This window comes from Macaca nemestrina, chromosome 10 (assembly GCF_043159975.1).
Source record: "Macaca nemestrina isolate mMacNem1 chromosome 10, mMacNem.hap1, whole genome shotgun sequence".
In the NCBI taxonomy this organism is placed as follows: Eukaryota; Metazoa; Chordata; class Mammalia; order Primates; family Cercopithecidae; genus Macaca; species Macaca nemestrina.
This window is the reverse complement of record NC_092134.1, coordinates 128,991,331-129,018,615: the sequence shown is the minus strand read 5'-3', so window position 1 is coordinate 129,018,615 and position 27,285 is coordinate 128,991,331. Positions and strand designations below refer to the sequence as shown.

Genomic DNA, 27,285 nt, shown 5'->3' with positions numbered 1-27,285 from the left:
AGCTGTTTAAGTCAATGCCTTTTATTTTTAGTTTTTCTGAAGACAAAGCTCTTATAGGAATCACAGATGAAAGGCACAAATCACATTTCCCCCTTAATAACAAAATACAAATTCAATAATTTTAGAAAATCAGTTTTTAGTGACCCAGATGGCTGGAGAAAAGCTGCCAGGATTTTTCTGGTCTACCGCAGAATTTTCTAAATCAATGAGAAGGATGCTGCCTATCTTGGCTGTACTATTTCCCACCGTGAGAAAAGAGACTTAGTATATGGAACATGCTTTTTTCAGAAAATTGGCAGTAACTGACTTTGAAGGAAAGTTGGTTAAGTTGGACTTGCAGTTGGAACTTGGGAAGTACTGTCCCCTCCTGCCCCCTGAGGAAGGAGACACAGAGGCACGCTTCCAGGAAGTTCTTGGCTCAGTGGGTCACTCATGTCTTCAACAGCCAGATCTCATTGCGCCGTCCATAGGGCTTCATGGGAGGGTCATAACCGGTGCAGAAGTAGATGTCCCCCTGGTAGGTGGCTGTGCCCTCCAGGGCAGCACGCAGTCGGGTGGCTTGTGCTATGTAGTCTGCTTCCTTGGCATAACCACCAAACTGCCTGGGGGTTCAAGAGCAAGGACTGGTTAAGAAAGGACATGACCTCTGAGAGAGGGGGAATCTTTAGAAAAAAGAAATCACTCACCACGCTTATTATGACAAGCATACTAGAGTGGTAAGACTGGGGACTGAGTCACTACTTCCTAGATGGGTTGATTTTACCTCTCTGAGCCTCAGTTTCCTCATCTGTAAAAGGAGATAAATTTTCTTTTTCCTCCAAAGGTATGAGTGTTAAATGCAGTAATGGACGTGAAAAACTCTGATGCGGGGCCTGAAACGCAGTAGCTGAGTACAAATGTGAGCCTCCCTTTCTTTCTTGAAATATCCCAAGGGGACAGTAGGTTTGCTTTCCCAAAGGCCAAGCCTTCACTGTTTTCTCTGGCTCCCTCTACTGCCCGGTTGCACCTCTTTTCTGCTGCTCTGTCACCACCTTGGGAAGGAGGAAGACTACAGGGGACTTCAGGCAGAGCTGCAGCAATGAGTATGGGAGTATGGTAGCTAACGCCCCTTCCATAGCAGAGCAGCTCTAGTGATTGAATTCATCACAGCAGTGACTTGTAGCAGCTTCCTTCAAAAACAGAGCTAGGCTAGCCTGGGCAACACAAGACCCTGTGTCAAAAAACAAAACAAAAAACAAAAAAAACTCAGAGCTAACAAAGGCAAAGACCCAAGGAAGACTTGGAAGGGCCCCACACAAGCTTTAAACATGCCCCAAATAAAGAAGTCACTTCTCATAAATCCTTTCTTCTGCTCAAATCATGAAAGCCTTCTTTTTCTAGTAAGGAAAGAGACTGTTCCTAAATCTGGCATTTCTTTTGATGGCAGAAATTGGGGATAGAGAAGCAATAAAGTCTTTCTTTTCAAGATTATTATTCTCTCCCTTGCGTCATCTGCTTCTGTCCCCAAATTCGTCTTGTAGCCTACCCTAAATATACCACTCTAAATCTGGGTTGCACTAAAATTTTTATTAGAGTCAAGTACATCCCGATTTCTAATGAGCTGTATGACTCAAAAGTCTGAATTTGTACCAGGCCAAGATTAGGCCAAATAATGCATTATTTTTGGTGGAGTCCTCTGAATCATGCTTTGCTCTTTTACAAGTGGTTGGTCATGCTGGACAAGCATTCAGCATGTTGACTGCAGGGTCACTGATGTGAACACCCAGGATGTTGTCTGTAATGGATTGGTTGTTCTAATGCCTAGACAACAGCTACTGAACATGGATGAAACTGAGACCAATTTTGAATAGCAGAGGCTTGGTTCTTCAAGTATATTGAAGAGATAATAAGGGAGATGAAGAAAGTTGGGCTCTAGCTTCATTGAAGTTCAAATGAGAGGAAACTGGATTAGTAGACAGACGATGAACATTCAGGAAAGACTTTTTTCAGGCAATAAAAGACACTGGAGTTTTTTATGAACCATGTCTTTAGATTGAGAACCATTTGTCTGAAATGAAACAGGTGCTGGAGGTAGAAGCAGGTGTTGAGTGCTCTCTGCAGCCCCTACTTGGGCTGTGACACTGAATTGTTCTCTAGGTAAAGGGACAATGTTGGCTCTTTAAGTACTGATTTTGGAAAGCTCCAAAGGAGTGGTCCTCAAACGTCTTCCTTCATCAGTTAGAGGCAAAACGGCTAATGTGTGCTCAAATCCTAGCTCTGTCCTTTCTAGGTCTTAAGCTAATTCTTTAATTTCTCAAATCTTCAGGTTTTTCGCTGGTAAAATAGGGATAGTGATAACATCAGTCTTCGAAGGCTACTGTAAAGATTAAAGGAGAAAAGACTGTGCAAACTGCTCATTGCAGAGCCTGTCACATAGTAAGCTCACAACAAACAGTAGCTATTATTGTTACTTGGCAATTTGCTCAGAACAGACTTTTCCTGACTCCAGGGTGAGGGACAAGATGGTAATCTAAAGAAATATCACAGCTGGGCGCGGTGGCTCATGCCTGTAATCCCAGTACTTTGGGAGGCTGAGGTGGGAGGATCATGAGGTCAGGAGATCAAGACCATCCTGGCTAACATGGTGAGATCCCATCTCTACTAAAAAATACAAAAAAATTAGCCTGGCGTGGTGGCAGTCGCCTGTAGTTCCAGCTACTCGGGAGGCTGAGGCAGGAGAATGGCGTGAACCCAGGAGGTGGAGCTTGTAGTGAGCCAAGACCACGCCACTGCACTCCAGCCTGGGCGACAGAGTGAGACTCTGTCTCCACAAAAAAAAAAAAAAAGAAGAAGAAATATCATGTAGCCGAGTGTTGCGATGCATGCCTGTGGTCCCAGCTACTTGGGAGGCTGAGGCAGGAGCACTGATTGAGGCCAGGAGTTGAGGCTGCAGTGTGCTCTGATCACATCTGTGAATAGCCACTGCATTCCAGCCTGGACAACATAGTGAGACCCTGTCTCCAAAACAAAATAAAAACAAAAAATACCACTAAAAAAATAACAAAGTAATATTATGAACTGGCTCAATGAACAATTCTCACTTTCTCAATTAGGCCTACTCTTAAAATGTTTTGTAACCTTGTAACCCCATTCCCTAACCCCATCCCAATCTTCTTCCTATGTTTTACTTTTTCTTTCTTTTTTTAACGGCGCTTATCACATTTTAACATACTATATAATATACTCATTCAGTTTATTGTTTATGTTTTGTGTCCTCTGCTAGAATATAGGCTGCACCACGGCAGGGATTTTTATCATTTTTTGGCCACTGATGTATGCTGAACACCTAACATAGTGCCTGAACATATCAGACCCCTTGGTTAAATGAACAATTCGGGGCTAAACAATAAAAATGATGTCTTCAGCCTGACAGAGCTAAAGACGACAGCACTTAGGACATAGTGAGTGAAGTGTTTACGTAAGTCTCGCTCACTCATTTACATAATCAACATCTGAGCACACACTAAGGGGACAGTGGTGGGAACTCAAACAGGAGAAGTGGATCCACTGCAGCCAGATGCAAAGGCCTTGAAAGACATGCTAAAGAGTTTGAACCGGATCCTAGATGCACAGCTATACCTATGAAAGGGTTTTTTTTGAGACAGAGTCTCACTTTGTTACCTAGGCTGGAGTGCAGTGGCGCGATCTTGGCTTATTGCAACCGCTTCCTCCGAGGTTCAAGTGATTTTCCTGCCTTAGCTTACTGACTAGCTGGGACTACAGGCACATGCCCAGCTAAGTTTTGTATTTTTAGTATAGAAGGGGTTTCACCATGTTGGCCAGGCTGGTCTCGAACTCCTGACCTCAGGTGATCCACCCTCCTCAGCCTCCTAAAGTGCTGGGATTACAGGCATGAGCCACCACGCCCGTCCTGGAAAGGGTTTTAAAGCAGAGGATTGGCATGATCCAATTGTGTTTTGGAAGGATCCCTCTGGTAGCAGTGGAGGGACAGGGGAAATGGCAAGGGGTTGAGAGATGTGGGGCCACTGGAGCCCAGGAACAGCCAAGTGCGAGATGATGAAGGTGCGAGAAAGGCAGATTTGAGAGGTACCTGTATGTAGAGGGAGGTAAGAGACAGGAAGGAAGAGAGGATTCTCCAGGGCTTCCAGTTAAGCCTCTGGGTAGAAAAAGATGTCGCTAACCAGAATAGGGATTAAAGGCCGAAGAGTAACATTAGGCAGGAAGGGCAGCTGTAGGGGTGTTCATGATTTAGTTTGGGGGGCATATGAATATTTAGGTCCCTCTGTGAAATACATTCATGCAAAAATTATTATCTAAATGTGTGTCTGACCACGTAAAAACCTCCTTAGGCTTGGGACAGAACTGGAGTCAGAGATACTGATTTGGGAAGGAGAAGGATCTAGTGACAGAAACTTGGGAGTGCCCAGCAAGTAGGTACTGGCTATAATCATGGTAAGAAGCGACATGTGGTAGAGACGTTGTGCAAACAGCAGGCCAGAAGCTTGCTCCTTAGAATCCTAATATCTAAGTGGTGGGTGGAGAAAGAGGACAGGGCAAAGGACAATGAGAAGGGGCTGAGAAGCAGAAGGAAACCCGCAGAGAGTGAGATGGAGAATGTCATCATTCAGGGATTCCTATTCACTCTGGGAAAACCCTCAATTCTTTATATTTATTCCCAGGCAGACTGAAATGCTGGTAATGCAGATAAAATTTTCCCTATTGCTTCATTGTAGAATCCTTTTACTGGAAAACAAACCAACTGGGTGGGCTACGGGAACAGATACATGAGTTCTCCTCTCTGCTAATTTAACCAACCACACTGACTCCCATCACAGAACCACACGAACAAGCCAGAAACCAAACCCTACCAGGAACCCCCTGGTGTATGAAGGGAGCCTAGCTCTGGCTGACTCTGCCTGTATTCGTAGACACTTTGCCTCATTGGTTCCTGCCTCAGTTTCCAATCTGGACATGGAGCACAGTAACAGTGCGTGCGCTTGAAGGTGAGTTAAGAAATGCTCATAAAATGCTTTGAGCCCCTAAAAGAAATAAACGTGAAGTCTATACATTATTTTTGTAAGCCTGTGAATATGTCTCTATCTATAAATGCCTCATCTTGAAAGAAGCTCTCCTCCAGGGCAGTGCTTTATCTCACCCAATGTCAGAGCTCAGTATTCTGAATAAAGCATTTGGTTACCATGGGAACTGAGGAATCTCAAACATACACACACTCCTGATTCCAGAAACACAAAAGGAGCTGACTCAAAAGGTCTGGAAGAGTTAGAAAGGGGAAAGATGACACAGGCAATAGCGAGGGCTAACTAGGAGGGAAGTGGGGCTTGCGTCCAAGGAAGCAAAAAATCATAACGCATTATCTTTCAGGGAGTGTCTGGTGCAGGCATGCAGGGAGGAAGAATGACTCTGAGCTTGACCACTCAACTTCGAAACTTTAACAATCAATGGATCAACACACACTGGTGTACGGTCTGCTGTGCATGCAGCCCTGTGCTATGCAAAAGAAGTGTCAGAGCAGGAACTGACAGTCTCGCTGCAACAGGAAGACAGGCTTCACACAATAAGCATTTTATTCAGCCAGGCTAGACCCCTGCTTATTGAGTTGAACATCACCGAGCACAAAATGCAAGCCAGATACCATAAGAGCTGTAAGGATGATAAGACGTCTTTCCACCCTCGAGAGCTCGAAGTGTGGTGGTCGGGAGAGAAACACACAGAAGGATTACGCTGGCTGGAGGGAAATGCTGGAATGAAGGTAGAAGGTACATCCAGAATGTTCTGGGGGTGAGGAATAGCGAATGACGGGTTCTGACTTAGAACACGAAGGGAAGGTATTAAGAAAGAGGTGATATTAAGCATTTATTGAGCATCTCTACCTTTTTTGTGTATGTGACCTTGTTTGGAAATAGAGTATCTCTTCTTGATGCTGGCAATGAACAATATGACAACCTTCTGTCCTCACAGAACTTCCAACAAACAGAGGCTGGGAAGGGTTGAGAGGAGCTGGGGACGTATGAGCAAAGGTCTGGAAGTAGATGTTGTGTCCGGGGTGGGAGTCATGTTGGGTGGGGGCGGGTGGAACGCTCTGAGATCAGGTCGACATGGGAGTGGTGTTGTGTGTGGAGGGTAGTCAGTGCCATCATAGGGCATTTTGACTAGGCTTTACTGCCTGGTCAAACATTTGGGACCCAAAGTTGACCCACCCTCTCCTAGTGGAAATGAAGCATCTCATTACTAACTGGGTTTTTGTTCAAACCCCGATGTCTGGTTGGATGGGCCTGAGGCCCCCAGCCAGAGCTGAGCAGCCTCTGGGGAGGCTCAGTTTCTGAGCAAAGACAGGCGACGTGATCAGTCCTGTGCCTTAGGCAGGTGGTGATAAAAGGACACTTTAGAAGGGTCAGAAATGGGAGAGCTGGGAGTCAATGCCATGGCCATCATTCAGGCAAGAGAGGATGAAGACCTGTGTAGATGCAAGGGAAGGAAGGGACAGCTGGGAGCTGACCAGGATGAGCCAATAATTAGATGTAGAAGTGAAGGAGTCAGAATGACATTGGAACAGCGTGGGTAGGAGGAGGGAGGGGACCATCACTAAGAGAACACAGAAAGGGATCTGATTTTGCGTGGAAATCTGCGTTGTGTTTTGGACATGCTGATTTGGGAGATTCTTGAGGAGGATTACGTGGTGATGCCTCCTGGGAGCTGGAAATATAAGGCTGGTGCTTGGGAGAGAAGGCAGCACGAGACATGTTGACCCGGGCATCATCCACAGAGAAACAGCCTGAAGCCCCTGCCTGGTGGGAGTTTATAAAAGACTTACGGGATAACTGAAAGCTGTAGGGGGAGAGAAAATGGTGATTAGTTAGGCTGAGACACAGAATCTTATCATCGGCAAGGCTTTTAGAGTGAAGTGGCTTAAATATTAGAGATACTTAATAAATGTTTGTCAAATTGAACCAAACTTCCCACCTAGTGCAAATGTCACATGGCATAAGTGTCACCCGTCTATCCAGATGGCACTTGAATTCTTCCAGGGGCAAAGACATTACTTCATGACATCCATTTTACTGTTAGACACTTAAAATAGTTCCTGGTACAGAGTAAGTGAAGAAGGAATCCACTATCTTTCGAATGAAGGAATGAATGAGTGGGTAAACCACATTGTCTCAGGCTCCACGCTGAGTCTGATGGGATGACAAGACATTCAGGGGAGACAGACAGAGGTCAGGCTGGAGAGTTACCAACATACTGGTGACAACTGAAGCTATGATGGGGACCAAGATCTTTATGGGAGAGAGCAGAGAGAGAGAAGCACAGGAGAGGCAAGGATGAAGCTCTTTTGTTCATGCATCCATTCACCAACTTGTTTTTGTTTTTTATTTAGAGATGGGGTCTCATTATGTTGCCCAGGCTGGTCTCAAAATCCTGAGCTCAGGTGATCCACCTGCATTGTCCTCCCAAAGTACTAGAATTACAGATGTGAGCCACCGTGATGGCCAATTCACCAACTTCTTATTGAATACTTGTTTTTTTTTTTTTTTTTTTTGAGACGGAGTCTCGCTCTGTCGCCCGGGCTGGAGTGCAGTGGCCGGATCTCAGCTCACTGCAAGCTCCACCTCCCGGGTTTACGCCATTCTCCTGCCTCAGCCTCCTGAGTAGCTGGGATTACAGGCGCCTGCCAACTCACCTGGCTAGTTTTTTGTATTTTTTAGTAGAGACGGGGTTTCACCGTGTTAGCCAGGATGGTCTCGATCTCCTGACCTCGTGATCCACCCGTCTCGGCCTCCCAAAGTGCTGGGATTACAGGCTTGAGCCACCGCGCCTGGCCTGAATACTTGTTATATTCTAGCCAAAGGCCCTACCCTTGGGAAGCTTGCATTCTAGTGGGGAGAGGGCGATAAATGAGTAGATAGAGATATATAATGCAATTGATTATAAGTGAAGCAAAGCAAAATAAAGCTGGATAAAGGGACAGAAAAGCACAGGGGGCTATTTTCAATAGCAGGGCTGAGCAAGTCCCCTTTTAATCGAAGTGAGGGGGCAAAGCAAGGGTGCTAAGACTGAAAACCCTTGGCCCCAACTTCCTGTGGTTACAAACAGGGTTGAATTGTCTAGGAACATGGGCAAACACTGGTCTGTAAATCTCCTGAGTGGTAACATGGGAACCCCCTAAGGGTTTAGCAGTTGAGCTCTTTCTTCCAAATTTCTCTTTCTCTAGGCTGAACTTCCCAAGCTGCCAATGGCCTCCATTGGGGCCCGGTTATTTAGAGGGAAAAGTGACATCAGCAGCCTAGGTACTGACAGCTGACAAAGTTCTTTCAAATGCACAATGAAACTGGCCTTCACAATCATGCCTTACAAATCTTATTTTATAGATGAGAAAACTGAGGCTCAGAAATATTAAACAACTTGCTGCAAGTTATAAAACTCATAATTATTGGAGTTGTTGAGGTTCTAACCCAAGTGTATCTGCAGTAACTTTGACTTTTTTATTGTTAATTCTAATAAAACTTGATCAAATTCTCAAAGGGAGGTGAAGTTAGGAGGAGAATAGGCTAACATTTACTGAGTGTCTACCTCATGTCTAGGATTGAGTAGGTATTTACAGATATTATCTCATTTTATCTTCACAACACTATAAAAGCTAGGTACACATGCCCATCTTACAGATGAGGAAACTGAGGTGCAGTGAGGCTGGCAATACACCAAAGGTCCTACGACCACTGAGTGATGAACTGGGTTGGAGCATAGGTTACCCTGAAAATAAACTCCTGGTTTCCAACTTTTTCCTTTATATCTAGACATTTCATTTAAACCCTGAAAGTTTCATTAAGACCATCAAATTTCTCCTGCTGTTGGTCCCTATTGAGAACCCGGTGCTGAAATGAGCTGAAAAGGCCAAACTCTAACCTAAGTGCATAGAGAAAGGACAGTAGTCTGAAGTGTTGCGGCTGGTCTAAGTGTGAGGATAATTCTATTGCCTCTTGTGAATACTAAACATATTCTGATAGTGCTATTTTTTTTTCACAGCATTCTATTCATCTAAAAGCTCCAGTAATTAACAATGCTAATAAATGTATAATTCCTTTGTAAACATCTCTTCACAAGTTCATAAAGAAGGAAGACTGAATGAAGGATGCCAGGCTTTCATTTTAGAATTAATTTTGTCATTGAATGCACTCACTGCATTATTTGATAGAGTACTTTTGCATTTGAAGTAGTACATTTGCCTTCCACCATCTCATTAACATTGCTTTCAACAGAATCAGAAATAACACAAATCACTGCAGGGTACTTTTGAATGCTCATTTGACTATGCAGTGACATCAAGTGGCGAGTTGAGGAATGACCATATGCTGTGTGAGAACTCCATGTTAAAAATTCCATGGAGCCAGGCTGGACACCACATTTGGCACTTTCATCTGTTTAGATTTCAGAGAATTAAAAGGAAATGGTCACCGACCTGCCTTTGATAGTACCCTTTAAATAGATACCCCTTCCCACCATAAGAAACCAGCATTCCTTAGAGAAATGGCTAATTCCAGCTCTGGGGCAAGAAATGCTAAGATGTGCTCAAAACATCTCATTATACCAGAAAGCCAGGGAGCCATCAAAGGCTACTAGAGTTGTGTCAAAAGGACCAAGAAACCAAATTGAAGAGGCTCCCACTGGCCAACAGTGGGGCAATTAGAGCATCAATAAGAATAATAACTGCAACAAACTGAAACATATCAAATATGTTTAAATTCATACCTTTATAATTACACTCAAAAAACAAAGATGCAGACCACCTCACCTTGAGGATGTTACAGAATGAAATTATCATTCTGAAAACTGGTAAATAAAGAGAAGGTATCAAGCAAGCATGTATCTGGCTTTTTCTATACGAAATAAAGGAAGCCAAATAGTAAATGAGGGGAAGTTTCTCTTTACCAAAATATTTCAGGTAATAAAAGAAGAAGGAAAAACAGAGAACATTATCATTGTATGGCCTCTAATGGAACAAGACATCTAGGCAATGATGAACTATGGTCACCAACATGACTCAATCAGGGATAATCAGAAACTGTGGGCCCCTGAAGGAAGTAAACACCACTACCTAGGAAATATTCTCACCAAAACTTCAAAAACTTGAATCTGATCCAGCCTTTAGTTTCAACTACTAATTTACAGGCAATACAGGGCTTTAGGGATGTGGTAAAATGTCACAGAAATACAATCAGCAAAATCCAGTACACATAATAATAGGACAAATGATCCACAGATGGAAAGGAAGAATGTAAAGGTGTGTTGGTAAAGAAATTCACAGATTAATAAAAGCTTAAAAATGTACCATCAGCCAGGTGTGGTTGTGTGCAACTGTAGTACCAGCTACTTGGGAGGCTGAGGTGGGAGGATTACCTGAGTCCAGGAGTTCGAGGCTGCAGTGAGTTATGATCACACCACTGCACTCCAGCCTGGACAACAGAGCAAGGCCTTGTCTCTTAACAACAAACAACAAAAAAGTACTGCAAGATCTGACTTGGATCCAGATTCTAACAAAATATTAAAACAAATGATGGCCGGGCGTGGTGGCTCACGCCTGTAATCTCAGCACTGTGGGAGGCCAAGGGAGGTGGATCACAAGGTCAGGAGTTCAAGACCAGCCTGGCCAAGATGGTGAAACCCCGTCTCTACTAAAAAACTACAAAAATTAGTCAGGCGCAGTGGCAGGTGCCTATAATCCCAGCTACTTGGGAGGCTGAGGCAGGAGAATCGCTTGAACCCAGGCAGCAGAGGTTGCAGTGAGCCGAGATCGAGATCGCACCACTGCACTCCAGCCTGGGCAACAGAGAAAGACTCTGTCTAAAAAAAAAAAAAACAAAAAAACAGGCTGGGCGCGGTGGCTCACGCCTGTAATCCCAGCACTTTGGAAGGCCGAGGTGGGTGGATCAACTGAGGTCAGGAGTTCGAGACCAGCCTGGCCAACATGGTGAAACCCTGTCTCTACTAAAAACACAAAAAATCAGCCAGGCATGGTGGCACATGCCTGTAGTCCCAGCTACCCGAGAGGCTGAGGCACAAGAATTGTTTGAACCTGGGAGGCAGAGGTTGCAGTGAGCCGAGATCATACCACTGCACTCCAGCCTGGGTGACAGAGTGAGACTCTGTCTCAAAAAAAAAAAAAAAAAAAAAAAACTAAAACAAAAACAAAAACAAATAAGATATAGGGGAAATCCGAGCACTGAATATTTTATATTACAAATTCATGAATTACTATTAAAATTTCAGAAAAAATAAGGTATTGTGATTATATTTAAAAAAAAACTTTAGTAGTTACCTGAAATATTTATGAATGAAATAATATAATGTCTGGAATTTGCCTAAAAATAATCCAGGGTAGGGCTGGGTGAATGCTGTGAAGATACACAGGACATGGAATTGGCCTTGAGTTGATCACTGCTGTTGGTAGGGGGATGGGCACATACGGTTTCATGATCTTATATACTTCTACCTTTCTATAAGTTTGAAAATTCCCATACTAAACAGTTAAAGACAAAAGAAAACAATATGTATCCACTCATTACCCAGGTCTGGTAAAACAAATGATCAGAAACTAGCCCCATCTGCTTGAAGTCTTAACGTGAACTGATTCAATCATGTCTGTCTCATTCCTTATGAAATAAGAATGAACAGACAGAAGGGGTAATTGCCAAAACCTGCTTCAGGTCATAAACATTAGGTAACATATAAATAGTATCTTAGTAAATAATGAAAGATATTTAACAATAATCCTATAAGGTTACATTACATGCACACACACACACACACACACACACATCATATATAGGAGGTTATATTATCAGCACTTAACAAATGCAAAAGCTAAGTCTTAAAGCGGCTGAGTAACTTCCCAAGCATCATCCTGCTAGTAAGCAGTAGTGCTGGAATTCAAACAAAATATAAGTTCATTATATTATACCTGCTGCTTCCCAAACACAGGAAACAGAATGGAAAAGACAAGCAGACATCTAACCCAGGGCACAAGATTTAAGGAGGCGCTCAATCTCAGTCCCCATCCTGCACTTGGACAGCTGTGAGAGTGAGTGCTTCCTTCAATGCTGCACCCTACGTACTTCTCTACCCTAGGAAAAGATAATGTTAAGTTAATTTGCTTTCTTCACACCCTCTGAAGGGAAGCTGGGAAGTCCGAATGAGGACTGCAGGACAAGCACAGGAGCTGAGGCTCTGGTGCCAGCTCCCAGCTGCATTACATTCACTGTCCTCTGGGGGGCCCTGCAGTCACCTGGCCTAGGACTGCACACAGCAGTGAAGCTCACATTCTCAGAACATTCACACAGCTCCAGGGAAAATGGTCCCACCATCAGGTGCAGCGTTGCAGCAGGGCAGCCAAGTTTGGAGGTCCCTGAAAGTGGACCAATACTCAGTACAGTGCAAGATTATATGTATATGAATTTTTCAGGAGGTTGCTCCCGAGCAGAGCCAAACCACCTATGGTTACTTCTGGTGAAGATCCTGGTCTTCCCCTGAGCCTGGTTTGGTGCCTGTCACATGGGAGGATTTTAACAAACATGAGGAGTCATCAATGATCTAGAAGAGACTTGGTTTCTGAGAGCAGGTTGGAGCTCGAGGGACAGAAACTAGCAACCATTTGCACCTGCTATTCTCTATAGTCAAGGGAAAATGACCCCACATGAAGTCCTGGAAACAGGACCAGGATGACAAGAGAATAGATGTGTGCTCTGCTCAAAGGACTACTGCCCAGGAACAACAAGGAGGGTGGCAGCCCAGCTCTGGCAAATATTCCCTGCTCTCTGGCATTAAAGGGAGTGTGGGGTAGAAATCAGGTATTCCTCAGCCCTTTATGCTTCCCATGTGTCCACGAATCCAGACCGCGGCTTGACTTAAGATATTTGCTGAGTCTCCTAGAACCCTGCTATGGCTAATGTAGACATTCACTGTAAACTTAAACAAGGCTTAAGCTCTATCCATGAATTTGGCAACTGGCCAAGGCATTTATTCTGATAAAATGCAAATGTGTGTGTGCTGCAGCCTGAAGAAATTAAAATGAGAAACTGTTAGGATTCAGCATTTCCTACTTAAATTAATTCAGCAACCATAAAAATTTGATGCGAATGCTTGCTAGAGGGGATGTAAGGAGTGGTATGGGAATCAAGCGCCACCCATGGATGCCCGAAGGATCATCTCCTTACATGGAATAGACAGTGATGCCTTCCCGTTCCTCAATCTTAACGCTTTTGTCACTGGGAGCTGGCGGGTCGCTTTGAAATTGGTTTGGAATCCGGAACCAGACTTTTAATTTCTTCTGCAGAGAGCCATCTTCATTGGGGAACACGGCAAAGGAAATAGGGACTGTCATCCCCATCCCAATTCCTGAAAACACAAAAACACAGAGTGAGGCAGGGATCAGAGACAGAGCTTGCTCAGGGCTGTGGAAGACACATTAGTTCCATTCGTCTTTCAAGGCGGTATTTTTTGTTCTTGAAATTAACAATGAACATTTCAAGTGTTAAAAATACATAGAAATACATGAACATCTGTTATTTGTATACGCTGTTGGTAGGAGTATAGTGGTACAACTCTAAAAAATGATTTGGCAATATATAGCAAGACTGTAGATTATCAGTCTCTCTCTCTCTCTTTCTTTCTTTCTTCTGATAGAGTCTTGCTCTGTTGCCCAGGCTGGAGTGGAGTGGTGTGATCTCGGCTTACTGCAAACTCTGCCTCCTGGGTTCCTGGGTTCCTGGGTTCAAGCGATTCTTGTGCCTCAGCCTTCCGAGTAGCTAGGATTACAGGTGCACACCACCATGCCCAGCTTATTTTTGTACTTTTAGTAGAGATGGGGTTTTGCCATGTTGGCCAGGCTGGTCTTAAACTCCTGACCTCAAGTGATTTACCCATCTTGGCCTCCCAAAGTGCTGGGATTACAGGTGTGAGCCACCATGCCTAGCCAGTATTTAATTACTGCCTATTTAAAATATCAATCTAAAATATGGAAAAGGCTATAGGTAATAAGATATTCATGACAGCAGAATGATAAATTCAGTTCAGAACAGGAATATGTCTATGTGAATTACAGACACATGATGCCGTGTAACATAGCTAGGAATTATGCTTAAGAAGACTCTCTGGCACTAGTGGAAAATAATTATGAAATAATAACTAACAGAAGCAGGATACGTAATTGTAGGAACACTAAGATTACATTAAAAAGCCCTAAAAAATATATTCAAAAGACAACATTGATTGTATTGAACGGGGGAATTAGGGAATACTGTTTTGTTATTTTCAAGGTTTTCTTTAGTGAGTTTCATAATTCTTTTTTTTTTTTTTTTTTGAGACGGAGTCTCGCTCTGTCGCCCAGGCTGGAGTGCAGTGGCCGGATCTCGGCTCACTTCAAGCTCCGCCTCCCGGGTTCCCGCCATTCTCCTGCCTCAGCCTCCCGAGTAGCTGGGACTACAGGCACCCGCCACCTCGCCCGGCTAGTTTTTTGTATATTTTAGTAGAGATGGGGTTTCACCGTGTTAGCCAGGATGGTCTCGATCTCCTGACCTCGTGATCCACCCGTCTCGGCCTCCCAAAGTGCTGGGATTACAGGCTTGAGCCACCACGCCCGGCCGAGTTTCATAATTCTTATACATATTTTCATCCAAAAAAATGTTAAGACAGTATTAAGAAGGAAGAGATTTCTTCCTGACCTCCTACAGGTTAACATATCTTCCAAAGCCTGATTACTTTAGTCCTGGTAAATTTTTTTTTTAAAGCATTTTTATTAAGTAAGTAAAGGAATAAAAGAATGGCTACTTAATAGGGCAGCTTCTAGTAAATGTTATTAAGGCTAATACATGTTTTTAGCTCTTTAAATTATCAGCTTGAGAAATATCCTAAAAATTAAACACAACATCTCTTTTTTCCCCTTGCTTTCTGGCCCATTTTTGTCTTGCAGTGATTCCAAAGTGCTACCCAAATTAGAGGGCTTCTTACGAGTCAAACTCATTTTAAAATATGGTTTACATCTAACAGATATACCTTTCATGAGACTTCAGGCTTATCATTTTAAAAGTAGAGAGGTGGCCAGCATGAACTGCCAAGTTTTTAAGAGCGGGATAGGCTAAGAATTCTCAGACCCTTCATGTGCCAGACAGGGTCTGGAACCCCCCTGCTCACTGAGCCTCAGGACCCAGCAGAATCTGAGCTACCAGGGACTGACTCTGGGGATCTCCAGCCTGATGCTGGCCTTGCCTTGTGCTGTAGCTCAGCTTACTGTGGGCACACGTCACCTAGTCAACCAATCCAAAGACAAAATAAGCACTGCAAGGTTAAAAAAAATATAGAGCATATGGTCCCACACCTGGGAGTGAAGCAGGAACTCAGAGATATTGAGCAGGGATGCCTTCAACTGAGGGACAGGCTGGGCTGATACCAGAGTTGTTGCCCCAGATTCCTGCAATAAACTGCTTGTTCACATAGTGCAGGAGGTTCGCGGGTCGCTGCAACAGGTCGCTACAGGTGCCTTGTAGCCCCTCACTTGTGTTTACCACTGATGAAGTGAGACCTTGCAAAGCTGGCCCCCAAGACCAGAGCCACGTCCTGCAGGGGTACTCACCCTTGTCATTGGTGCCCCCCGCATACTTTGCGACCTTGGGCATTGCTTCCCGTAGAGCCTCATCCACAGGCTTATCTGTCACTTCTACTGTGGCAAATTTGCCTCCTTCACAGGCCCTTTCTTCATAGGAGACTTCTTCCTAGAGAGAGAGAAGGCACAGTGTTTAAGAGTTACAAAGTAGCAACTTGCGATGTCTCTAGAAGCAGTAACAGAAGGCTGAAAATCTTTCCTTTGTGGGTATGGCCATAGAGCAGAAGGGACAGGCCTGAGTATGAAGAGCTGTGAGAAACAGGTTCTGGGATTCTTGTAAAGAAAACATTCAAAGCAGGAAAATCTTATAGTTGATATTCTTGGGGAGATAAGAGAAGATACTGCATCCTGAAAACCAGAATGCTACAAAAATGGAACACTCAGAGAGCAAAAGAGCTCTCAGAAATTAAAAATCTGGTAACAGAGAAGAAAAATTCAGTAAATAGGTTGGAAGATAAACAAATAGGAGATCCAGAAAAAAATAAAAAAAGAAAAACTTAGAAGGGAGGAAACAAAAAATACAACGACCACAATCCAACAAAACTGTGAAGCCCCCAAGATTAGGTTCATTCTAGTAGGAGGACTGCAATTCAAGAAGAATCAGAGTTCAGTTGTCCCTTGGCATCCTTGGGGGATTGGATCCAGGACCTCTATGGATACCAAAATCCATGGATGCTCAAGTCCCTGATAAAAAATGGTACAGTATTTTGCGTATAACCCACACACATCCTCCTATATACTTTAAATCATCTCTACATTACTTACAACACTTAATACAATGTAAAACCCAAACAAATAGTTGCTATTCTGTGTATACACACACAAACACACACACATATATCTTTTATTTATTTATTTATTTATTTTTGAGACAGTGTTTCGCTCTGTCACCCAGGCTGGTGTGCAGTGCTATGATTGTGGCTCACTAGCCTCGACCTCCTGAGCTCAAGCAATCCTCCTACTTTGGCCTCCTGAGTAAGTGGGACAACATGTGCATACCACCATGCCCTGCTAATTAAAAAAAAAATTTTTTTTGGTAGAGTCTCCCTATGTTGTCCAGGCTGGTCTCAAACTCCTGGGCTCAAGCAATCCTCCTGTCTTGGCTTCCCAGTGTTGGGATTATAGGCATGGGCCACAATGGAAACCGCCTTTGCAAAATTTTAAGTGAGGAAATTATGACAGTAAAAGAAATCAGACTTCACTGACTCTATCTTGTTTCTAACCCTTAAGCTGTCCTTGTGGGATTCCTGGGCGTAGGCCGAACTAACTGTGGGAAGGAATTCAGTTCATGATTTGACTCTGAAAGAAAATTGGTAACAGCCCTTTCCCAATAAGACCCCCTTCTTGCCTGGGGTCCAGTCTGACTTTGCAGGACTAACAAATTAGCTACAAGATTAGAAATTACAATTTAGAGGTCATGCAGCCTCTGGCTCCAAGAATCTCAACCTCCTCAAATTGCTCCTGGGGATAACATCACTATTGTAAAATCTAAGATCAGTGTTTGAGATATTTTCCAGACTCTGCACTCCATGGATCAGCTGACACCACTCAGACCAGTAATCTGGCCCGGCCAGTTCTGCCATTGCACCGAGGAACAGAAGACAGCAAGAAAACCTAACATCGACTCCCCCATGATTCCATCTCCAACCTGACCAATCAGCACTCTCCACTCCCCAAGCCCCTACCTGCCAAATTATCTTTAAAAAATCTCACCCCCGAATGCTCAGGGAGACTGATTTGAGTAATAACAAAACTCCAGTTTCCCGCAGAGCTGGCTCTGCATGAATTACTCTTTCTCCATTACAATTCCCCTGTCTTGATAAGTTGGTTCTATCTAGGCAGCAGGCAAGGTGAACTCAATAGGCAGTTACACCATGCCTGGCCTCTACTGTTGATTTATGTATTTTTTATTTCTGTATTGCCATTAAAAAAAAATATTTTCCATCTGTGGTTGGTTGAATCCGTGGATCCAGAACCCACAGACAGGAAGGGGTGACTGTAGTTCTGTTCACACCGCGCTCCCAGACACAGCATATCCTCTCCCAAACTCTTGTCTCACTAAATCACAGCCTCCCAATCCGCTTAGTGCTCAGCTCCATTGTCTCCTTTCACGTAAATCCTTCTTTCATCTCCGCATCACCACTTTCTGCACTGAGGCCCCGTCCTTGGACTATCCTTTCCCTGGTGTTTAGACTCATTATGGACCTCCACAGTTCTCCTTCAGCGCACCTCCTGCTCCTTGCCACATGATCGCTCATATAATTTAATTTTGTATTCCTGGACATACTGTAAGGAAGTGTTCTTCAAACTTTGAAAAAAAATTACAATCCACAAGAAGGAAAGCATTTTTTACAGGCTGTCTTATCATGAACATACACATAGTTAAAATAAAGTTTCACAAAGTAATGCTTTACCCTTATGGATGAGATGCATCCTGGTTCTTTTTGTTGTTGTTGTTGTTCCTTCCCCCTATCCTGTTTTCTTCTCTTCTACTCTACTGGAGTGAATTTTATTCTATTCCATTAGAAGAAGAAAAGTTGGTCTATGTTAATTTTACCATCTGGTAATGAACCATTACTATAGTTTTAACAATCTGCAATAAAGCCATTATGGGCAGAAACTATACCACAAAGCTTTAGATGTTAGAAGTGCAACAGATATTTATTTGATTAAGGTGCTGTCTCTCCTAATAATGATTATGAAAAACAGACACGTGGTAGGGAACCTGGCTGCCCTAGATTGGTCAAATAGGTTTCCATATAATATCCTAGACTGACGATTCTCAACTATGGAAGAGGGTGTGACTCCCAGGGGGGACAGAAGGTGTCTCTGGAGGAAGGCAGGAGTGTAGGGCTGTGAGTGGCAAGTGTAGTCTCAATGAGCATATTGAATATTTCTTTTATTTTTGAGACAGAGTCTCACTCTGTCACCCAGGCTGGAGTGCAGTGGTGTGATCTCTGCTAACTGCAACCTCTGCCTCCCAGGTTCAAGCAATTCTTCTGTCTCAGTCTCCTATGTAGCTGAGACTACAGGCACGCGCCACCACTCCCAGCTAATTTTTGTATTTTCAGTAGAGATGGGGTTTGCCACGTTGGGCAGATTGGTCTCAAACTCCTGATCCCAGGTGTTCTGTCCACCCTCGCCTCCCAAAGTGCTGGGATTACAGGTGTGAGCCACTGCGCCCGGCCTTAATATTGTAATTTTAACCCTGAGTGCCAAGTTCCTACTTAACCCCCACTTCACATGGGGTAGAGGAAATTGCGCCAGACCAGGAATCATGAGGCAGCAAGTCAGCCTTGACTTTGGGGCACCGTGCCGAATCATTCTGAGGCTGCTGTGAAGCCCTCCATCTGGTGAATCTGACACTTCCAAAGAGCCTTCAGTAGCAAACTGTTAAGTAAACTTAGGGTGTTTTGCTCTTTCTGTTGCAACAGAGAATTCCAGAATCCCCTTTCATTTGAGTACACACCTACACTTGGCACTTGTAATGTTTCAAATTCCAGAAACACTATCCTGTGAATCACAGAAGTTCAGAACCTAAACTGGTTTTAAAGTTTACCTAATCTAACTAATTTTATCAAGGAGAAAATGAAGAACCAGAGAGAGACTAAGTTGCTCCAAGTGACGTAACTACCGAATGGTGAAACTGAAACAAAAATTCCAGTTGCCAAACTCCAGTGTACTTTAGTCTCATATTCACTGCAAGTTTCTCCATAGCTATGGGGGGTGAAGTGAGCATTTAAACCTCTCTTTCTTTTCTTTATCCTCCTTCTTTTTTTCTTTCTCTTTTCTTTCTTTCTTTCTTTCTCTTTCTTTTTCTTTCTTTCTTTTTTCTTTCTTTCTCTTTCTCTCCTTCCTTCCTTCCTTCCTTCCTTCCTTCCTTCCTTCCTTCCTTCCTTCCTTCCTTCCTTCCTTCCTTCCTTCCTTCCTTCTTTCCTTCCTTCCTTCCTTCCTTCCCTTCCTCCCTCCCTCCCTCCCTCCCTCCCTCTTACATGGTCTCATGGTTGCTCAGGCTGGAGTGCAGTGGCACAATCTTGGCTCATTGTAGCTTCAACCTCCTGGGCTCATGTGATCCTCCCACCTCATCCTCCTGAATAGCTGGGATTACAGGTGTGTGCCACCATGCCCAGCTAATTTTTTTGTATTTTTTTTCTGTCTTCTTTTGTAGAGACAGGGGTTTCACCATGTTGCCCAAGCTGGTCTCAAACTCCTGAGCTCAAGTGACCCACCTACGTCAGCCTCCCAAAGTGTCTTTGCTTTTTTTTTTTTTCTTTTCCTCTCTCTCTGTCTTTCAGACGGGGTCTTGCAATGTTGCCTAGTCTGTAACCTCTCTCTTTAGCCACTGTGTTAGATACTGTGGGCGGACAGTTGTATGCCCGTGTCAAATTCAGAACAGAGGTATCAGAAGTCATTTTAGGCAGTTACTTCTTTTACAAATGGGAAAACCAAAGACAAGATCTCACTGGAGAAAGAGCTAACTGGCTCTTTCCTTTCGTCTTTCTTTTCTTCTTTTATTCATTTAACCAACAACTGCTGAGCATCTACTATGTGCTGAACATTGTTCCAGGTGCTATAAGACAGACATGAAAGTCTTGGTTCCTGATATCAGGATCGGCATGGCCTAATAAGGGAAGATGCCAGGAAAACAGAAGGTTATCATCTGATGACATTTTTAGGGGGTGAGGAGTGCCAGGGCAGTATGGGAACACAGGAAAGGACTACTTAGGTTAGTTTAAGGGGCATGGGTGCATGTGATAACATGTTTGGGGAGGTCAAGCTGACTTTGAGGTGGTTACAGATCACCCAACTGGACGTCCAGTCATGACTTCATTGATTCATGGAATAAACATGATCGAAAACCTTTGCCAGGTGCTACAGATTTGGAGATGAATATGATAGGGATACTCAGGAGGGTGGTGAGGAAAATTACACAAATTATTGCACAAGGCGGTAAATGCTCTGATCATTTGGGGGAGGAGATTCCAGGCAGTGGGTACCCCAGGAGTAAATGAGGAGAGGTCAAGAACAGTATGATGGCTGTGGGTACAAATAGTACAAATAGTTGTGGCTGGAGCAAAGACTGTCCAGCAGGACACAAGAAAGGTGTTCTGGCAGGGTCCAGATCTCAGAAGAACTCAGACGCTCTCGTGGGAGTTGGATTTTGTAACCATTAGTCCAGTGATGGTGATTTGATAGCAAGCCAGTTCATCTACCCTACATTCGTTCAACTGACATTTGTGACCAAAATCCTATGTTACAAAACATAGGATTTTGCAAGTATGTCTGGGTCTTGAATGGAGGGTCTCTGCAGCAGAAAAGAGATCTATAAAATGGCATGAGTCCCCCGGGCTCTCGGCCTGTTCTCCAGGTAGAAAGTCCACAGCAAGGAAAGAAAGGCTGCCAAGAAAGTACTCCAGCTCGACTCGGAGAGCCAAGTCCCCCATGATACACCTATCATCCTTTAAGGCTTCTTAAAGCCTTAAGGACCTTAAGGACTTCTTAAGGACCACCTCCTTCTCCTGAGTGATCTCTCCTTTCTAGGAACCCCTAACGTCAGATAACTCTAGAGCTGGAAGGGGTCTTGTGTGTCCATCAGTTCACCTCCTCCTGATACAGATGAGCAAACTGTCCATTGGGCCGTTGCACATACAGCTCTGGAACTCAGCAAGGCACTGGCATAGAGGTATAAATCTGGCAGTCATCAACATAAGGGGAGACTAGAGCAGTGAATGAGGTTGGGATTGTCCAGAGAGCATACATAGGGCACTCTACACCAATCTGTGTTAATTAATCCCCTGCCTAAAGGCATTCATTCACCAAGTTCTTAACCTGCCCTTGATGACGCAGACACCACTGAGCTTGTACCCACTTTGCCAGCCACACTCACAGCACCTGTTCTGCAGCTTTCTGCTGTTTCCTTTGATGCCATGGTCATTTCCACACCAGGGCCTCTGTGTCTGCTGCTCCCTCTCCCTGGAGCATTCTCCTCCTGCCTTTGCCTGGTACCTCCCTATTCATCTAACAGGCTCCAACCTAAAAGTTATTTCCTCAGAGAGGATCCTGACTTAAAATAGGTTCCCTGTGATGTTCTTACCCACCCTGTACTTTCATAACACAATCCTTCTTGTCATTACAATTAAATGATGTGTTAAACTCCCACCCATAAGCCCCACAGGGTCAGGACTGTTTCTCTTGTTCACCATTCTATCTCTCTGTACCTAGATGTATCACGTCTTGCATATTGTAGCCACTCTACAAATATTTGTGAGAAAGGAGAGATGCAGAGTAAAACCTAGTTTTACTCTAACGACAAGGAATACAAGAGCCAAAATAGGTGGGCAGAGAGATGAGGACCTCGTCTAATAGGATCTCCTGGAGAAAAGCTGGGCCACAATGTATTAAACCAGTTCCAGTGCAGGGACCACTTGTTTTCATAGCATCTGTATCCATAATCACTCATTTGAACCACGGGACCACTGTGAAAATTCAGGCTTGAGATGGAATTGTAAAACTATTCTAGTTCTCCAGGGAGCTCTATTTAAATTTATTTAACTAGAATTCTCTACTGCTGTAGAGAATAAGGCAGCTAAGTTAACACAGTCTTGATTCTTAAAATTTAACATCTTTAGTGCATTTGCTTGTGACATGGAACACAATAATAGCCCTCCTTCACACCATCTCCATTAGTCTCTGCTCCCAATCAGTTCCTAGATAGAAATTTTGGCCTGCGGCTACAAAAATCAATTTTCAACATTCAATGGGAACCTTGGTCAAGTTCAAGTCCCAGACAAAGGTCTAACAAGAATGCCTCTGGCTATGGGATTTGCAAGTCCTTTGAAAGGTCAGTTCTTCCCACTTCATGTAGTCGGTATACATGCTAATGCTGGAAGCCTGCTTTCTCATTACAAGAAAATACTGATCATAATAATTAACCTGACAGAGTACTTTCTATTTGTCTGGTGTTATTTTAAATGCTTTACATGGATTCATTCGTTCAATTTCTCCAATAACCCTGTAAAGAAGTTAGTGCTTTAATCTTCATTTTCAGATGAAACTGGGGAACAAGAGGTTAAGTAACATGCCCAAACTGCAGTGGGTGAATAGTGGAGCCAGGACTCAAAGTCAGGCTATCAGGTCCTAACCTGTGTGTACAGGCCAGACACAAATCTGATAAGGATGTCAGTTACTAATATCAGTCCTGCTCTGAGCATCCAAAGGCCCACCCAATCTAACACAGAGAGCTGTCTATCCTTCTCCCTCCTTGAGCAGTTAAGAAGGCACCTGATAAGGTCTGCAGCAGTACTAGCCTTCCTGCCAAGTACTTGGAATCAGTCCTGAACATCTGGTGAGCCTGAAGCCCATGCTATATGGGGAACATGGTATGCCATCATTTGCCCAGAAGAGTGGACAATAGTTTCTGACCCAGGCTGTTTCCAGGATAAAAGATAATTTCAGGGAGAGGTTCTCTTCAAAAATAATACCCTTAAGTTTGTATATTTAAAAAAAAAGATTTACAGGCCGGGTGCTGTGGCTCAAGCCTGTAATCCCAGCACTTTGGGAGGCCGAGACGGGCGGATCACGAGGTCAGGAGATCGAGACCATCCTGGCTAACACGGTGAAACCCCCTCTGTACTAAAAAATGCAAAAAACTAGCCGGGTGTGGTGGCAGGTGCCTGTAGTCCCAGCTACTCGGGAGGCTGAGGCAGAAGAATGGTGTAAACCTGGGAGGCGGAGCTTGCAGTGAGCTGAGATCCGGCCACTGCACTCCAGCCTGGGTGACAGAGCGAGACTCCGTCTCAAAAAAAAAAAAAAAAGATTTACAAGTATCTATGCATAATTAATTAATTTCCCATTGGCATTGTTATTCTCATCTTAGAGTTGAGGAATTCAAGGGCTCACAGGGGATATTGAGTAACTTACCCACACTTTACCGTAAAACTAGGGGGAAGCTAACCATTTCCATCTCCAACCAAGTACTAGTATTGAACAGTTTCACAATTGGTTATCTCATTTGACTTCAGAATAATCTACTAAGATATGAACTATTATTTTCTCCCACAATTAGCTTCAGAGGGGCTAAGTTGGCCTGTGACCACACAGCTAGAAAGAATGAAGCTGAGATGAGCACTGATACAATGCTATTACTATATTTGTAGAATGTGTATACTACTTTACAAAATGTCTTCATGGTTTTAAAGAAATTAATATTTATAGTAACTCTGGAAATAGATGGAAAAGATATTTTTATACCCATTTTACAGCTGCAGAAACTGAAGTTCATTTGGGTTAAATGATTTGCTTTAATCTCGTACCAATATCGCATATGGCCCCATATTCCCATCAAACGCTGAGAGAAGATGCTTATTAGGGAGTTCTCCTTATCCCAGAGGCCCCAAATTAATGGCAGGTGACGTTGTATCAATAAGAGTCAAACAGGAAACAGAAACTACCAGAGTATTTAGAGCAGAGGCACCTCAATGCAAGGAATTGGTTACATAGATAACAGAGGGACTGAGATGCCAGCAGGGCACAGACAGGCAACCTAGAGGTTAGTAAGCACTCTAGGAGACATAGAGGGAGGATTACCTGTTACCTAAGTTCAGATACCTAGGTTACTGGGTAGGAGCTAGAACCGTGGTGGCCTGTGTAGCCGAAGCCGAAGCCACAGAGAAGGTCCTAGTAGTACGGCTCTGATGGGGTAGAGAAGAAGAAGAAATACTCTGGTTTCTCCCCTCTTATCTCCCAGTAGTGACTCCCACTGAGCAAACGTAGCTGGGCGCCAGCTGACATTTGACCTGGCAAACAGGGCAAATGGGTCAGCTTCCACTCCACAGGGAGATAGCAGAGCAGGGAACGGGTGAGGAAGGAATCTGAGGGCACAGGCTACGAACCAGTCCAGACTCTCCGCCTGTGTGGACCATCATCATCAACTCAAAAAGACAAAGTGAGTCCCATTCCATGACAAAAAGCAAGAACACGTGGATTCTTAAAGTGTTAGAACCACACGAACCTTCATCAGGGCTGTTAGGAGAAAGGCTGTGGTTTTGAGTAGGGCAACTACCTGATGGGGAGGCCAGTGATGCTGCAGACCTTACCAGGTGCCTTTTTCATTGCCCAGGGAGGTGGATAGACAGCTCTGTGTTGGCTTGGGTGGGTTCTTTGGATGTTCAGAGCAGGACTGATATTAATAACTGGCATCCTTATTGCCTTTGTGTCCAGCCTATGCACAACTATGTCAGTTGCCCTACTCAAAACCAAAGCCTCATTCCTAACACTCCCTATTCCTCACTCCCCTTCCCTGCTTGCTTTTCTTCACAGCACTGATCACTATCTGATCCATGATACATTTTATTTCTTCATTAGCCAATAAAACATAAGTTCCATGGGGGCAGAGACTTTTGCTGGTTTTACTCTTTTATCCTGTTGCCTAGAAGAGTGCCTGGCACATAGCACTCAAAAAATAGTTGTCGTTGAATTAATTTTAAATTGGGTGATTTCGCATAAGAATTTGGATACATGGTTTTCCTTAAGAATTTGGCAACAATGTTTCATATCATATCACTGCATAGCAACAAGGGGCTGGAACTGCCCTCTATAGATGGGGACCTGAGTTCACTCTCTGATTTGCCTCAGTCCCCACCATGCCTTATAGCCTAAAACAGCTAGGGCCATCCATTTCCATTACCTGCCTGGCTGCTGCAGGTATTCAAATGTGGGACCTCTGATCAGGGCTAAACTGTTCATTCTACATAGAGTTGGGGAAACAGAGATAAGAACAGGTGAAAGGTCTTTGGTTGCTCAAAGAGTTCAGATTAGAGTCTAATTGAGGACTTTCGTGATATGAAGATCATTGTACTAGGTATCAGAACTTGGCCCCCAGGCAATACAGTCCCTTCACAAATGAGGCATCATATTGGGAGCTCTGTATACAGCTGCACTGTTCAAACTACCTGTCTACCAGGAGATTATAATCTAGCAGCACTCTCCTTGTTTTCAGGGGTGCAGTCCAGTTAGCCCATGTTAGCACTGATATAAATTTGGGGGAAGACAGCAGTTATGCTCTCCTCACTCATTCTGTATTCTAGGTACCCAACTCCAGCGGATCTGTTTGGCCAAAAGCAATGGTACAGCTCTGGGCCTTTGTGCATGCTCTTCTCTGTTGTGTGCACTCCTACACATCCCTGAGGCCTAGCTCAGGACACTCCACTGAAGGCCCCATCATAGCCCCCCCCCCGGAGAATTGACCACCCCTGTGCTCCCTGCCTAGCGCATTTATTTCTATTCTGCACAGGTCTTGTTCTTTTACACAGTAGTCCCCCTTATCTACAGCAGATACCTTCCAAACCCCCCAGTGGATACCTGAAACTGTGGACAGAACTAAACCCCGTACCTACTATGTTTTTTCCTATACATACATACCTATGATAATGTTTAATCTATCAATTAGGCACAGTAAGAGATGAACAACAATAATAAAATACAGCAGTTATAACAATACGCCAGGATTGCTAAGCTTGCACTTTGGGGCCATTACTAAGTAAAATAAGGGTTACTTGAATACCGCCACAGTCGATCCGATCACCAAGCTAGCTACTAAGTGACTAAGGGCGGGTACTAGAGATAGGAGGCTGACCTTGAACAAAGGGGCATTCCGGTCCCAGGAATCAAGATTTCATCCTGCTATGCAGAATGGCCGGAAACTTAAAACTCTGGACTTTTGTATTTCTGGAATTTTCCATTTAATAGTTATGGACAGCAGCTGACCACGGGTAACTGAAACCGCGGATAAAGGGGGCTACTGTCCTCAGTACTCTAGTACTTGGGAGTTTCTTGCCACATTCATTTCTGCAACCGAGTGTCTCTCAACAAATCAAACTGTTCGGAATGTTTGGAATATTTAAACGAAAGAACGCATTCAACAGGCAGTGCCCAACTCCCCAGGTTGGGATTCTCTCCTTGGATCAATCTCTCCTGTCTACCCCCCTCCTCCCACCACCGGCTGCAGGGGGACCTCTCATTCCTTTTCTTCCCAGTCCAAGTGCTGGGCGGTGGAGAGCCGCACTCGTGACAGACACCAGAACGAACCTTCGATAGCACATTCCTGCCCCACCTGCCCCTCAGCACCCGCTGCAGCCCCGAAGAGGGTGGGGGTGGGACGCAGCAATCCTTCAGGTCCTCGGCAGCCCTGAGGGCCTACCTTGTCCCCTTTGCTTAGGACCTGCCAAGGCCACGTCTCTACGCTTCCGAACAGCGAGTTCTTGATCATGCCCAACATGGTGTAGCCGAGACGCTCCCGACACACGGGAGGACGTGAGGTGGCGGGGGCGACGGAGCACCACGGGCAGAGACCACCGGCTGCGGGGCGGCGGGGCGGCTGGGCGGCGGAGCCTGGGGGCGGCGGGGCGAGAGGCGGGGCTAGAGGCAGGGGCCAGAGGGCGTGGCTAGAGGGCGGGGCGACAATTCAGCAGGGCGGTGAGGTAAGGGGGCGGGACGGCGAGGTGAAGAGGCGGAGAGGGAGGGCGGGGCGGCGAGGCGAGGGGGCGGAGAGAGGGCGGGGCAGTGATGCAAAGCGCGGGCAGCAGGACTGCAGGGCACCAGGGCGGCAGGGCAGTGAG

The 27,285-nt window shown here is 44.5% G+C and overlaps 1 protein-coding gene and 1 long non-coding RNA gene across 2 annotated transcripts; one reads left to right on the top strand and one right to left on the bottom strand.

Annotated features, from left to right (window-relative positions):
* Window positions 1-27,073, bottom strand: LOC105482078 (heme binding protein 1). The gene is made up of 4 exons (XM_011741969.2): window positions 26,868-27,073; window positions 15,641-15,779; window positions 13,227-13,407; window positions 1-602 (listed from the first exon to the last, which is right to left on the bottom strand). The coding sequence occupies exons 1-4, from the start codon at window positions 26,943-26,945 to the stop codon at window positions 431-433; spliced, it is 570 nt and encodes a 189-aa protein (XP_011740271.2). The 5' UTR covers window positions 26,946-27,073; the 3' UTR covers window positions 1-430.
* LOC139356860 (uncharacterized) lies at window positions 5,218-10,347 on the top strand. Its single transcript, XR_011609332.1, has 3 exons — window positions 5,218-5,269; window positions 5,383-5,777; window positions 9,043-10,347. It is a non-coding gene; the product is annotated as an uncharacterized lncRNA (long non-coding RNA).
* Window positions 27,074-27,285: the final 212 nt, after the last annotated feature.